This window comes from Alligator sinensis, unplaced genomic scaffold (genome assembly GCF_000455745.1).
Source record: "Alligator sinensis unplaced genomic scaffold, ASM45574v1 scaffold721_1, whole genome shotgun sequence".
NCBI classification, from domain to species: domain Eukaryota; kingdom Metazoa; phylum Chordata; order Crocodylia; family Alligatoridae; genus Alligator; species Alligator sinensis.
This window is the reverse complement of record NW_005841857.1, coordinates 1,633,350-1,649,386: the sequence shown is the minus strand read 5'-3', so window position 1 is coordinate 1,649,386 and position 16,037 is coordinate 1,633,350. Positions and strand designations below refer to the sequence as shown.

Here is a 16,037-nt window from a genome sequence, read left to right as displayed (position 1 = left end):
CCGTTGCAACCTTGTTTAACCAGCTAATTTCACCATCCTGTTGTGGTCATTACAAGCAGATTTTAATAGCGTGAATCAGTCAGTTTTGTTTAACTGCATATCCCTGCAATGAAGCCATGCAACATCTGTAGCCTTTCAAAGCATAACGAGCTCGCTCGGTCCTTTTGCAACCAGGGCTTCTTCATCACTGGCTGACACAGGGGCCTAATGGACTTTATGTTGCCATAGCAACGGCGAGTGTTTTCAAGCCTTGCTGTTTTTAGAAGCAGGAAGGAGATGGGCGGTGGGTGTCTGGTACTGGATTCACTTAGTGCTGAGAGGAAACGCAAGAGGTGAAATGCCAGACCGGTCGACAAGGCTCGTTTAAAGCCATGCTTTGCCCACCTCAAGCACAAAACCCCAACCAAAATATTTTTGGCAGCAGAGATTAAAGAACCACTCCAGGTCCCTTCCCTATGAGCACACGCTCGGGTTTTGATCTGACAGCACAGAGTCAAAAATAATGTGGCCATGTAGCGGTGAAGACTGCTGCGCAGCTTCTGTTGTACGCTGCACCTATGGCTTTGCTAAAAAACCCAACCTGTAGCATATTGCCAAGGCGAGGACAGCATAAAATAAACTGACTTTAACAGCCACACAAACAAATGCAAGGCAATGCACTGACTGCACCAGTGTGCAAGGTTGGGGGCAGTTCAGAGATATGCATTTGTAGAAACAGGCAGGGCTTCAGGACCTGAGGGTTAATTCCCAATATTCAAAGACCTGTCATTTCCATCAGCTGTGCTGCATAGACTCATCGACCCTTCTGTAGAAAGGCAGTAAGGATCATAAGCATAAGATCAACAGTCAAGATCAGGTTTTCATCTCACAAATTCCACTCTCCAGAATGCACAAGAAGCCATAAATATTGTTCGTGTGGCCATCTGGAACCAGGTGGCGTGAATCAGTACCAAGTGGGTGAAGTTTCAATTAAGATACTGCCTGGCAAAGCAGTGCTAAAGCTGCCTTCATCAGAGCCGTTTCTGATGCAGGGGAAGAAAAACACTGTTCTGCCAAAGCAGGACCAATATGGTCTTACTCTTCCACTGGCTCCAAGCTATACGCCCAGCCTGGGCCCTCAAGCTTTAAAAGTGAGTCTGGAAGGTATCCAGAAAAAAAGTAGAAACTATGCACCCAAAAACCCAAAGAGAAACAGGCTTGTTTTTGCAAGTTCATGGGAATATGAGTTCTGAAATATGATTATCCCTAATTGCTTAAGACTGACTCGCCATATAGAAATCAGTAACTCTTATGTCTAAAGGGGCTGGTGTCTTTCTGAAATATAAAGCAGCCCTACAGGCACTTGGGCAGGCAAAAGGGGCCTCCTCAAGCAATTGCTGTTCTTCAAGTGGCCAAAGATTAACAAATTTTAGAGCTGCTTAAAGATCCTCTATTCTTCCTTGGTGGAAAAGATACGGGGTGTGTAGAGACCGTGGGCTTGCAGAGACATTGGTCTCAAACGTCCCTGAGTCTGAGAATGGTCCCTTAGCCCTGACAGCTGGGGCCCCCTTTGGCAGGGCTGGGGGGGTGCCGGGGGAAGGAGGGGGGGGAGGACAGGGGGTTGTGGGTTGTCACCTCAATCCCTGGAAAAATCATGGAGCAGTTCCTCTAGGAATCCATTTCTAAGCACATGGAGGAGAAAAAGGGTAATTAGGAACAGTCAACATGGATTCACCAAGGACAAGTCATGCCTGACCAACCTGATTGCCTTCTATGATGAGGTGACTGGCTCTGTGGATGCGGGGAGACCGGTGGATGTGGTGTACCTTGATTTTAGCAAGGCTTTTTATACAGTCTCCCACAACATTCTCCCAGGCAACCTAGGGAAGTGCAGGCTGGATAAATAGACTGCAAGGTGGATAGAAAACTGGCTGGAGCATTGGGCTCAGAGAGTAGTAACCAATGCCTCGATGTCTAGTTGGCAGCCGGTATCAAGTACGGTGCTCCAGGTGTCGATCCTGGGGCCAGTTTTGTTCAATGTCTTAATCAACAACCTGGAAGATGGCACTAAGCTGGGGGGAGTAGTAGATACTCTGGAGGGTAGGGCTAGGATTCAGAGTGAATGAGACAAATTGGAGGATTGGATCAAAAGGAATTTCATGAGGTTCAACAAGGACAAATGCAAAGCCCTGCCCTTAGTACGGAGCAATCCCATGCACCGGGAGAGACTGGGGGTGACTGGCTGGGCAGCAGCTCTGCAGAAAAGGCCCTCGGGATTACAGTGGACAATAAGCTGGATACGAGCCAGCAGTGTGCTCTTGCTGCCAAGAGGGCTAACAACATCCAGGGCTGCACTGGTAGGAGCGTTGCCAGCAGATCAGGGGAAGTGATTCTTCCCCTCGATTCAGCACTGGGGAGGCCACATCTGGAGTCCTGTGTTCAGTTATGGGTCCCCACTACAGAAAGGATGTGGACAAATTGGAGAGAGTCCAGTGGAGGGGAACAAAAATGCTGAGGGGGCTGGGAAGAATTTTCTCATTAGGAGGGTAGTAAAACACTGGAATAGGTTACCCAGGGAAGTGGTGCAGTCTCTACCCTTGGAGGTTTTCAAGACCCGGCTAGACAAAGCATTGGCTGGGATGATGTAGTTGGAGCTGGTCCTGCTTGGAGCAGGGGGTTGGACCACATGATCTCTGGAGGTCCCTTCCAGTCTGAATTTTCTATGATCCTATGCGGGGGTGGGGGCAGCCAGAGCTGGACCCACCTTCTGATGAGCAAAGGGGGCAAGGAGAGCTCTGATTTTCCATGATAAAAAGCCAAAAAGTCAAACATCAAACTATATAGGTATTTAGAATTTATTTTATTACGATGATTGAGGCACTGGTAGGCTTCCAAATGGCTTTAAAATTGCAAATGTATCAATAAAACATTGTGTTCAACTGATACCTTTGTATATAGTGGCATTTCCTTTTAATTGTGGAAGAATGCTGTTTTGGGGTTTTTAATTCAGAGAATCTGGGATTTGGGGGTGGGGGGTGGTTAAATCAGAAAATTTGTGATTTTTAAAACAGAAAACCAGGATCCCTGCTGATCCCCACTGCCTTCCTTCCCACTCTTCACCCACAATTCCTCTCATTCTTGGCCTGCTTCATGATCCCCCTTGCCAATCAGATGCTCTTAGTTCTGGCCCACCGCATGACAGCCTTCTCTTGTTCACATTCCTTCAGACACTTTCTTCCTGATGCCAACAAGAAACAAGTTGGCAAAACCTTTTAACCAAACATTTATTTTTAATGACATGCCTGAATCACCGAATAGCATGGATCCTTGAACAGTGTGACCTGAAAGCTTTCTGTTGGAAGGCTGATCTTTTTCCACCGCATCTTCCTGCACTAACTCTAACCTACCATCTTTCATTCCTTGGAGTCTCAGAACAGCAGAGACTCCCTATGCCTGAAGGAGGGTGATTGCACCTGAAAACTTGCAAAGAACTTTTTTCCAACCACTCAGTTGGTCTAATAAAAGATATCACAGCCACTCAAAGAACCTTGCCCGCCTGTGTCCTGGCTACAACCAACCTACCGTGTAACATCTCAGACTTTAAACCCTTGGGACAAAGCCCACATCTTTCTACCAATTCTAGAATACTACTGGTGCACTTTTGTCCACTTCAGTAGTTACAACAGCAATGCTGCTACACTGCTATCAGTGGCAGCTGCTGCAATTTTGAACTACCCTGTTCTCTTGCCAGCTCTAAGCTGGGGTGGACAATAAAGAGGTGGAGGGAGTGTAGTTCGTCTATAAAGGCCTTCCAGCAATGGACCTGTGATAATGTGTGCGCAGAATGTTAAGGCAAAGCTGACTACTTAATTAAATACAGTCTTAATATAAAACTAGAAAAAGAGTAACCCAAACTTACTATCATAGCAATAAATAATTACACAGTTCAGGATAAAGCTCTCCATTTTGCTAGGACAGGGGTTGGCAACTGCAGTTTGTGGCCTGGCCTGCAACGCCAGGGGGCTTTGGCTGAGAGGTGGGGAGAGCCAGCAGTGGTAGCAGTGCAAGGGAGAGCAGTGCTTGTAGCTATGCCTGCTGCTCCCTCTCCAGCAGCATGGGCCAGGGTGCAAGTGACCCCATGCAGAGCTAAGCTCCGATACAGCAGCCCTCCACTGCTGCTGCCCCCTGTGCTAGGGAATATCATTTACGATAGAATCCAGCATAGTTGATGATTTAATAATTTGTGACTCACTCCGGCCTTTTTTCAGTAACTGCAAAAATAAGAGTATGAATATAAAATATGGCAAAGCAGACTAGTGGTGGTGTCAATTCCATATCAACATCTATAAGTTTCATAGCTGGTAGGGTTGGAAGGGACCTGAGCAGATCATCAAGTCCGACCCCCTGCCATGGCAGGAAAGAGTACTGGGGTCACATGACCCCAACAAGGTGATTGTCTAGCCTCCTTCTGAAGACCCCCAGGGTAGGGGCCAGCACCACTTCCCTTGGAAGCTGGTTCCAGATCCTAGCTGCCCTGACTGTGAAGTAGTGCCTCCTCCTGATGTCTATTCTGAACCTACTCCCAATCAACTTGTGGCTGTTATTCCTTGTTACTCCTGGTAGTGCTTGGGGGAACAGGGTCTCTCCCATTCCCCGCTGGTCCCCTCTGATCGTTTATAGATGACCACCAGATCCCCTCTCAGCCTTCTCTTGTGGAGGATGAACATGTTCAGGTCCCATAGCCTCTCTTTGTAGGGCCTGCCCTGCTGCCCCCGACCATGTGAGTGGCCCTTCTCTGGACCCTCTCGATGCTGGCCGCATCCCTCCTGAAGCACGGCACCCAGAACTGGACGCAGTACTCCAACTGCGGCCTGACCAGTGTCGCATAGAGGGGGAGGATCACCTCCTTGGACCTGCTCGTGATGCGTCTGTGGATGCATGACAAGGTGCGGTTAGCCTTCCTGACTGTGTCCCCACATTGGCGGCCCATGTTCATTGTGGAATCAATGACTCCAAGATCCTTTTCTGCCTCTGTGCTGATGAAAAGGGAGTTCCCCAGCCTGTAGGTATGCTGCTGGTTCTTCCTCCCTAGGTGCAGTACCTTGCACTTGTCAGTATTGACTCCCATCCTGTTCTCATCCGCCCACCCCTGTCACCTGTCCAGATCTAGTTGTAGCCTGTCCCTCCCTTCTAGTGTGCCCACCTCTCTCCACTTCTTAGACTGGTACAGGCATTTTAACTGTACAGGACTGATGGCCAGATATTTAAGATCAACTTAAGTAGCTTCATAGTTGGTAGGGTTGGAAGGGACCTGAGCAGATCATCAAGTCCGACCTCCTGCCATGGCAGGAAAGAGTACTGGGGGTCAAACGACCCCAGCAAGGTGTCAATCCAGCCTCCTTTTGAAGACCCCCAGGGTAGGAGCGAGCACCACTTCCCTTGGAAGTTGGTTCCAGATCCTAGCCACCTGTGAAGTAGCGCCTCCCGATATAAAGCCTGAATCTACTCTCCGTCAACTTATGGCTGTTATTTATAAAGTAGATTTATGCATAATATTTTGTTAAGATTTACAGATAAATAAAATCATTTTGTTATTTATTCTTCTGTGTGCAGTGGCATACCTATGCTCTAAGAATGTGAAAAGGTTCAAGATTTACAAATAAATATTGTAAAGATAAATAAAATGCAGTTGTTAGGACAAAAAAGTTCCAATTTTCCTGGTTTCCGAGGCTGCTTTGACTCCACAAAGCAAAGCAGAATCATCTGTAAGTTGTTAAACAGGATACAAGGTATTAAATAACTAGATCATTCATTTTCCTATTATAAAGACTGCCTTTTCCTTAATACAAAATAAGACTGCATTTAGGGGACACAGTATTCATCAGAGGATCAGAGTTTTACATATATTCCAAGCGTCAGTAATTTGACTCTTTGAAGACACCAGTCTAGTATAATATGTATTGTATTTTCGTTGGAAAAAAAACTTTATGAAGGATACAATGCACTTAAATACACCTTAAACAAGGAAGTAATAACTCAAAAGATATCGCCCTACCTGAGTTGTGCTTTAAGTTCAGTAAACCTGGGTCGTCTGCTAGGGTCATATGCCCAGCACTTGGTCATAAGGCTGTAAAGGGTAGGAGGGCAGTTTGGAGGCATTGGTAACCGTTCGCCATTCTCAATTCGACCGATCACATCATTGTTCTTCACTCCTTGGAAGGGCTTCACACCATGCATTAGAATTTCCCACATACACACACCTGGGAAATAAGGAAAGCAACCACCAACCCACAGTGAGCAAACAAGGAGCAGGTCCCATGCAACAGCTGTTCCACTGGTAAGTCCCTACCCCCTGTCAACTTCCTTTAATTTGATTGTTTGTACATACTCTATACCAATTATACCTGAATAAACAGCTTCCGTAGGATTATGTGGAGAATTAATCAGAGCTATATTTGAAGAAATCCGAGCTGCAGCTGGCTCACAGCGGGCAAGGAACCTGTACTGCTTCAGCTTTAACTACTACTTCCCATTGTAAATCAGGTTGGCTGCTCACATTCAAATCTACTTTTTCAAGCTGCAGAATGAAATGCATTTGCGTTTCCCCCGTCTAGTTCCAGCTGGCTTGTTTTGACTTGTGCATGTTTTGCTTGACAGTTTTTCAGTAGTGGCATTTGTTCAGTTTACTCCTGTCGAAACTATGCAACAAACTGTAGTTTCTGTTGAAACTCTGCCCTGAACGTGAAGAAGAAAAGCTAGCCTGTGGGCAAGTACCTCTACCTGCACTGGTTTCCTGTGCCGGATGGAAGTGATAGTTATCCTGCAATTAGGGCTTCCTTTCTTCAACAAAACAGTGACTAATCTTGATAAATCACATGCTTTAAAATATTCACAACTCTTGTTTTAAAAGAAGAAAGCTGATTTTTTTTTTGCTGTTTTGCTGTTAGTTCCTTTGTATCCCCAGTTCCCATATCTTTGTTACTTTAAATGTGCTCACGATGGCCAGTCCAGGCTGCACAGCTCTATGTCTTAGGTGGGGATGGCAGACTTGTGTAGAAACTGGAAGGGCTGGAGCAGCAAAGGGGTCAGGAGTATGCAAGAGTAGGGAATATTTCTCTCTTCCTTGTTTTTTATTTGGACTCTGGGAGGGATTTCTATACTCCAAAATATTTTAGTTATAAAAAATGAAATGTCTGGATATTAGGTCTGTGCGAAGCGGACAGTATTGGCTGCAGATTTGGCCGATTCAGGGGACAGTGATTTGATTCAGTGGTATGAATCACTGTCCTGAATTGACTCAACTGAATCTGATTCGGCCCATTTCCTGCCCGCTCTCTCTGCCCTGGCAAGGGCTGCCATGCCCGTCCCAGCTCCTGGCACTTGTTAAAAAAAAAAAAAGCCTCGACTCAGCAGGCACAGCCAGGTGGGGGGTGATTCCCGCTACCCCCCACTGCACAGGGGGCTCTGCCAGAAGTTGCGTGACACCCCGCCCAGCTCCCCCATGGCTGCCCCACCTGCCATAGCTCCGGCCCTTTAAAAAAAACAAAAACAAAAAAACCCCAGACTCACCGCTCCTGCTAGGCAGGGGGCGATCCCCACTGCCCCATGCTGCGTGGGCAGCTCTGCATGAGCCCCCAGAAGCAGCTGCAGAAGCGGTGAATCCCAGGGCTTTTCTCAGTTTTTTTTTCTTAAAGGGCTGGAGCTGGCCTGGCTGGGGGAGTGAGGGGGGTCAGGGGGTTCGTGCAGAACCCCCCATGCAGCGTGGGGCAGTGGGAGCAGCAGGGATCATGCCTCCCCCACCCCCCGGCAGCACCCGGTGAGTACCTGGGCTTTTTATTAAAACGCCGGGAGCTGGGGCAGGTGGGGCACCCATGGGGGGGCTGGGGGAGCAGACAGGGGTCCCCCCCCATGGCCCCTCCCCGCTCCTCCAGCTCCCCTTCCCCAGCCCCTAGGACTTACCAGCTTGGAGTCAGCTGCAGCTCCCTGCTGCAGCCACTGGGGACTGCCCGAATTAAAGCTCTCCAAATCTTTTCCAAAGATTCGGAGAGCTCTGAATCAATTTGGACCTTTTAATTGGTCCCCTGATTTGATTCAGATTCAGACATTCGGCCACTATATCAGGCCAGATCTCCTCCGAATCAAATCATCCCCTGAAGCTTTGCACAGTCCTACTAGATATTTAATATTCAGGGAATGAAACAACAGAAGTGAACAGTGGCAAGATACCCAGAACCAAGCTACACTGCGGATAGGGAAAGGAATTGGGCAAAAGCATGGAGAATCACTGAGGGAAGTTACTGCCGAATGCATACGAGAAAGTGGGGAATTAAGATCTCAAAAGTGCAAAAAATGGTTGGAGGAAGAGGTAAGTTACAACTAGAAGATGGAGGAGAAACACGAGGCAAAGAACATTACCCTTTTCTATTAGGATTATGAGCCTGATTTCACTATTCTCTCAGGACAGATGCCCCGAAGCAAGAGGCAAATCTTGCTTCTTGGCTTTTTCCCTTGGATTGTCCAAGCTATGACACTACTACAATGCACCTACAGCCTAAAAGGCTCTTAGAATTGGTGAAAAGGGGTCCCTAAGGGTACAAGGAAACTGGGCTCACTGAACACAAATCAGTGATGTACAGACAGGAAGAAGCCCAATTTCTATACTGCAGGAAATTGTTCATCTTGCATTAATAAAAAATGGAAGCCTAATTTATCTTCTTTTCCAAAAATGCATTTGAGAAAATAATCGGGTGCTCACTTACCGAACATCCACACGTCACTAGCTGAGGTAAAACGTCGGAAATTGATTGACTCTGGAGCCATCCACTTGATAGGTAATTTTCCTTTGGAAGCTGAGGGAGGGGAGAGAAGGTCATTAATTCGGCTAAGCAAGCTCCGATCTCCAGTAAAATAACCTGGAGCTAGTCTCTTCTGTCAAAACCCTGGGTACAGGACCCTCGGGAGACGTGACAGGAAAAGGAGGATTGGCTCCTAAATACACATACACTGGATAAGATTTTTTCCCTCAGTTTTAAGCTAATGATTTTACTTTAAACTACTCAAATGCAAATGAGTATTTATTTGAACTGCGCTTGAAGCAGCCACAGAAAATCACAATGAATTAATATTTTTTAAATTGAGCAAGGAAAAGCACAGCCTTTTGTTTATAAATTAAAGAAATGCAAAAAAGTGCAATAAATTATTGAAGGTTCCAGGTAAATGTTGCCCTTCACTTTTGTAACTTAAACAGACCGACGTATTATGTTCAAAGCATCATTACGAACCATGAGGAATACCACAACACCTGGCGGACAACGTGGGGAGAGGGAAGTAAGGGGCCATTGTTCAAGTTTAGGAAAGTAATTGAGGGTTTAAAACATACACATCTTGTCTCCAAAAAGGCACCGTGTAATTAAAACGTAATTAAAATTACCGCTGATTTGAATCTTGCTTTCGTGTTTGCCATCATTTTACTGCCTGAGCCCTCAGCTCATACATTATAAATGGAGTCAGGCAACTTCAGTTTGGGAAGAAAAAGAGGGAAAAGCAACTGCTAAATCCGTTTTTGTGCTTAATATCCCCAACCTGCTGTTGTTTGGAAGGTATGAGAGGGGTAGCTGAAGAAGACAATCTGCAAGTCCCCCAGCACTCACAGGCTGTGTCCAGATGAGCGCGGACGTTTGTTTTCCCAGGGATAAGTAGCAGCGGCACCCCTTCTCCCTGGGGAAGACCCATTTCATGCATGTTTTGGCACAGGCGGGTTACCCCGGGTGGGGTGGGAGAGGCTGGGGCCAGCAACTGTGCTAGCCCCAGCAGCCCTACCTGGGTCCTGGGGGAGCTGCAGCCATGGGGCTTCTACAGCTGGGAGCCTGGCCAGCAGCTGGAGCATGGCTCTGGCCAGCCAGGCTCTGGTTTGGGGAGGTGCATGCTGTCCTGCTTTTTTTTGGCATGGGTTCTTTCAGCATGGGGAATGCCTGAATGTATGGTGTGTGGCGCTGCAGATGGGTCTGTGGCACCACATACCTCACATCTGTGCTCATCTGGACATAGCCACAATGGGCCACCTGGATCAGGCCATGAATATGGAATTTTATTAAGTGAGCCCCATCAATATTCATCTTTGATACTAGAAGGGCTGTAAAAGAAAGAACTTTAATGGTCTTCCTGTTCTCTGCCCCCCCACCAAATTTTTAACTACAAATGAATTGGCTGGCTTTTGCCGATTTGTCAGTCCCTGTGATATTTTTAGCAGCTGTGTGAGAGAATTTATTGACATCTGTTAAACCATTCTACTCTACGATTTTATAATTAACCAGATTTCTTTGGTTCAATTGTTCTGAGCCTTTTGATTCCTTAGCAAACAAATGTGATTAGCAAGGCAGGTCACCTCCAGTTTGCCTGCAAGCAGAATCCTTCCCTCACCCCCTTAACTCTTTTCAAGTACTTGTTACCTTTATAGTAAGTACTGTCTTCCATGTATCGGGACAAACCGAAGTCACCCAACTTCACACAGTCATTGGAGGATACCAGCACATTTCTAGCAGCAATATCCCTGCCAAAAAAAAAAAGAAAAAGATGTTTTTCCATTTCTGATTACCTGTTTTCTTTAGCATTTCCCAAAGTATCAAACTCTTTGGACGGGGACAAACTATGTTTCTGATTATGGTGCGTGCGCTAGGAGCACAAAATGAGGGTGATAAAACGCCTCTAATGCAGGACAGAATATCTTTCTGATGACAATGGGAATCTTGCACAAAGACTGATATCTCAAGTCCAGGGACTAACTATACATTTTGCATGAAGGAGTCACTGGATAAAGGTGCCCCAACAGAGCCCTTACTCATAGGAATGGTTACAACTGACGGAGGGGGTGGGGAAGCTGTCTCCTTATCCTGCAGAGACCAAGGGTTTGGAACAAAGGTCCCTTCTTGCAAAGGAGGTGTCAACTCACACTCTGTGTCGGAGGGACAAAGATTTTCAGGGAGGTCAGAGTTAATATGGCAAGACCTGGAGGTTGCTCAGCCTGGTCTGATTTGGCTGCTTGACTGGAGTTCTAGCAGGATATATTAAGGCGCTTGAATTGAACAATGAAGTAGCAGCTTTGGGGGTGGTTGCTGCTTCTTCCCCTTTCATCACTGCCAGGTCATTTTGCCACTAGGTTTTTTTCTTTTTCTGATGGAGATTTTAATTAAATCATAGCCTCTTGATAGTATGTACTGTACTGTCCTCTGCTATTTTTAAAGGTAACACATCACAGATATATGGTTAATACACTGTATGGGAAAATATACACATTCCGAGTGGGATGCATGCAATTTGCACATTGACAATTATTGTCAGTGCCACGGATGAAAGGCCCGTGGGCCTGTTTCCTTCCCCCCACAGCTGTGTTAATGAAATTAAAATTAATTCGCCCGTGTGTGTGTGTTTTTAAAGTTCACTTGTTGGCTACACACAGGTATTTCTATTTTATGGAAACATTTTAGGTTTTCCCTGATCTCTGTTAAGTTTGTTGTTCTCACTACTTTGCCTTCTCATATTTTGAAGATCACAATTGATTTGAAGGTTGAAAAAAAAAATGCTGGCATAGCAAAACAACGTAACTACTGAAATTAAGCACATGGCAAGTCAATACAGGGTGACACCGGTAGGTGTCACCCTTGACAAAGTTTGTTTGTAGCACACGTTGATGCACTCTTTAAAATGTATGAAGTTCTAATATGGAAGTATTTGTATTTAGGAATAAGAAAACTATTAGAGGTCTTAAAATACCGTTTCAATCTTGTGGACAAAAAATTGTGACACTTTTCCCATCATGACAAATCAATGAAAGTGAACCAAAAAGATAAACAACGAGATACAGATCCATGTTGTATGTGCCCCAGCTAGTGAACACACTAAGATCCAGTGTCTTAACTAGGCAGATGTTTATCTAGTAATCTAGAATCACAGTTTTCTCCTGAAGCCAAACATTTTCATACAGATATATAGTCTTACCTATGTACAAATCTTTTGCTCTCTAAGTAGGCAAGTGCTGTGCTAAGCTGGTAAGCATAGAGTATCAAGGAAGCCAGGTCCAAACTGTATTTTCTTACTTGCAAGAATGATCTCAACTTTTTGGACAAAGGAAAAAAAACAAAAAGTTCAGGACAAATTAATGATTTTGGAGAAGACATCTCAAATTGCAAAAGTTACGCATGTAGCAGCACACCTTTTTTATATCTTGAAACAAAGTGATCATGCAGAAAACATCCATGCTAGGCTAAATTCAGGCCATGTCCTGTGTGTCAAAAAAGGGTGAGCAGAAAAGGATGACGTTTTTACACCCTGATCCTGTCTTCTTGTGGTCAGAGTTTACATGGTGTTGGACCACCAGGATCAGCTATTCCCAAACTCCAGTGTGTTTTTCAACTGAGAACTGCTTAAGCTGCTAGCATGAAAAGATGTAGCAGGTCAACCTTAGAGGCCAATCTGAACACAGGTCACATGAGCATTTTTTGCGAGGTATTCATTTCTCTATGTACCTGCACAGGTTTTGTTAGAGGCTGGGACTTAGCTCATGATAAGCAACAGCCACTGCTGATTTTTCCTGAAACATACCTGTAGTAAAATGCAGTTATATTTCAGAAGAATGTAGTGTTGACTCTTGTTTTTAGGATTAAAATAAGAGTTGAAAAGAAACTTGTGCACTGAGGAGAACTCCTAAATTAAAGGGAGAGTGTGGTAACTCCAAAAAAATAAATTAATTAAAAGGACTGGAAAAAATAGGCTACCCAGATTGGATAAATTAACTTTAACCTGATACTTAAATGTTAAATTGTTCAAACCTAATATAAACCATGACTTCATTTCTAAGCCTTTCACAAGTGTCTGACTTAGAGAAAAGGAGCGCGAATTAAAAATACTTGATTCCTCATCTGGAAGACAGACTATATTGTGCTTAGTATGTCTCTGTTGTACAGATTAACAAGGACAGTGCTCACTACTGACATACCTGTCACTAAAGGAAGTTCAGAAAATGAAATGTTGTACATCTACAGTGCATTGTGAAATAATCTCCACTCACAACGATGCTATTAGCTGCATTGCTGGAGGTAAAACATATGCAGACGGAAACTGCTTGCAGTAGATGAATCTTTAAGATATACCAGTAATCACCTACAGATGGGCTGTATTAATGAAAACGCTGCACAGGTTTGCACCTGCTATCGATGGCCCAATTTTAAGTGCAAAGAACTGCAAATAATTTTGAATAATTCTACTGAAATATGTTACCACTATTTTCTGCATTTGTAATTCGTATAATGCAAATTACTACAGAATTTTTTTAGGAAAACAATTCCTGAGGTCAGACCAATGTGGTTTAGATATATTTGCAAATGTTGTTCATAAAGTCTATTTAAATTTTACCTTGTGGAAACCTTAATACGCTGCTCAATAATTTTCCTAAGCGACTGGTGCCATAATCACAAATTCAAAAAGATTATCGCTACTGTGACATTTATTGCACACAAAAATCACATTGTACAAAGCTGCTTCTAGGGAAGGTACTTGTTAAGCAGTACTGGGTATTAATACATCAGCCAAGAAGCAAACGCACGCTTTTAGCAGTGATGTTTAATACCATAATAGTCTTACAAGTCAGAGGCATCATAATTTCTTTGGCAAACAAAAGGCAAATAAGATCATGTGATGCGCCTTACTGTATCTCTTAACACAGAAGAAAAATTAAATGGATACTCAATCTTATTTTTGAACTACACTCTATAAAGCTTTGAAGGGAGCGGAGCTGTGAAATCAATTCTACACAATATTTTAACTTGATGCATTTCTATACAGCTTACTCAGTATGAAGCTCATGTACTGTAAATAACTGATACCGATATGCTTTAATATTCTATAAATCATGTGCATATTGTACTTGACGTAGATTTTAGTTTTCACATTACAGCAGCCATTCAATAGCTCAGAAACCATTGCTTAAATCACCTTGCTATAAAGCAGATGCAGTTCTTGACTTCAGTGGAGTTCTGCCCAATTCCACCATGGCTTAATTTCATTCCATGATTCTGCACTATATCATGCCACTATGTTTGATGAATTTGCCTTTGAGTACAATATTCAGAACCCAATCTGCTATACTGAATCAGCAATTCTTCAATCACGTATATAAGCATCTCTGGGCAAAGAGGGAAGGCAAAATAAGATGCGTGGAAATTGATCCTACCTCCCCTAGCGTACAAAGCTCCATGATTATCCAGACTGGGTTTTCTGTAATAACGCCAATCAGTTTCACAATGTGGGGATGATCAAACTGACGCATTGTTACTAGAAAGGAGGAAGCAAGTTCAGTCATTAATACAAAGTCTGCTTATTAAGGCAATAGCTGTAACTTCAAAGTGTTCTTTGTAAGAAGAGAAATAAACAAGCATTTACTGCAGAACTGAACTGATGGTAATGTAAGGACATATAATCAGAATTATTTGGGCCCCAATTCACCAGGGCTGTGAGCATTGTTTCTTCATTTATACCGCACCTATGCAGACTAACTTGAAAGTATGGTTTGAACAGAATAATAATATTCTACCCTTACTATACTGACGTGAACAGCTACAGAAGGCAGCTTTTCTCTGGCTATACTTTGACCAAGCAAAGCACATGCCATTTTAAAATGATATAAAAATGTAGCTTATGAATAATTCAACTGGTCATTTCTTATTTGGTAGAAAGGTAAAAATGAAGTAAAATGTATCATTTAATAACCAAATAAAAATGCATATGAATGCCACTGTACTTTAAAAAAATATGTCATTTAAGGGCTTGCTTAGAGCAGATTTTACGTGCCACTGGCACAATGAACTTACCATCAGTCCAATAATACCTTACATGCAATACAGTGTACAAGTGTTTACTAATATTAGGAGGAAGATAATATTTGCTAGCTAAAGCAAAATCATCAGACTTTTGGTTGGCAATCAGACTATTGATTTTTATCTCATAATACACACAGCAAGTACCGTAATATATATCTTAAAGTAATGTCTCTTTTATTTTTGCAGCTCACACTTACAGGGGCTCAACCAAAATTGTTGATAGAGATGAACATGATTTCCCAAATTAAAATGGTCTAGAACAGTTCACATAAGATGGGATAATAATAATCTTTCATTTTGCTACTAAAGAGGTGCAAAATAATAATGTAAAAACACAGAGAGAAACTTTTGCAGCTGTATTCTGGTCAACCGAGGAGTGAGCCCCGACAGCCTCTATATGACTCCCATATCACTGCACTTCAAAACACTAAAAAAATCAACCATCTTAATTCTATCCAGAAGAATTAGTTTCTACACAGTGGGTGCATCTACATTTAGGGTTTACTGCAAAGTTGACCAATTAAATCAGCAGTCAAGCATCACTGTCTACATGTATGATGGTATTAGAGTGCAGTAAATTAACTCTGTCATAAGACAGTACTATCAGGGACAGTACTATCTTATGGCGCAGTTACTTACTCCACCAAAACGCATGTGTAGATAGTGACAGGACTGGCTAGGGCACCAGGGTGCTAAAGTATGGGGGCTCCCTGTCTCCACACTTCAGCACTCTTGTGCTCCAGCTGGCCCCTCTGCTACCACCACCCAGAGCCTGGGGCTGCCCCCCCGCCTCTCTTCCAGCCTGACCCCCTGAGCCTGCTGCCAACCCAGGGCTGCCCCTGGCTCAAAGTGCTACGGTCCCGGGGTGCACATGTACATGTTCGGCCCGGGAGCAGCTGACTCCAGAGCAACAGTTTACATAATCCAATCAAGAGCATATTTCTAACAGAATAAAACAGGAAGTCAAAGTTGAGTCAATGGTGTAAGTCAAGCTGGGCAGTAATGAGTGACAGAGGGTTACATGGCAATTGAACCTGGATGCATTCCCAGAATCATTCATTCATTTCCATTTTTCAGCAGAAAATTTCTGCCAAGAAAGTGCCACTTTTGGGGGCTGGGAAGAAAACACTATGCCAGCTGGATTTCACTGAAACATGATTTCGGTATTAAACTTTGTAAATAAAGTGT

The 16,037-nt window shown here is 43.9% G+C and overlaps 1 protein-coding gene across 14 annotated transcripts in view; it reads right to left on the bottom strand.

Moving 5' to 3' along the window:
- PTK2 (protein tyrosine kinase 2) overlaps positions 1-16,037 on the bottom strand; it is a 312,007-nt gene that overhangs the window by 39,559 nt on the left and 256,411 nt on the right. For all 14 annotated transcript variants that reach the window (XM_025214534.1, XM_025214537.1, XM_025214598.1 and 11 more), the window contains 5 exons: positions 14,204-14,304; positions 11,974-12,089; positions 10,428-10,528; positions 8,739-8,828; positions 6,035-6,239 (listed from right to left, as the gene is read on the bottom strand). In XM_025214534.1, coding sequence (XP_025070319.1) covers positions 6,035-6,239; positions 8,739-8,828; positions 10,428-10,528; positions 11,974-12,089; positions 14,204-14,304 — 613 coding nt within the window. The remainder of the gene's footprint in view (positions 1-6,034; positions 6,240-8,738; positions 8,829-10,427; positions 10,529-11,973; positions 12,090-14,203; positions 14,305-16,037) is intronic.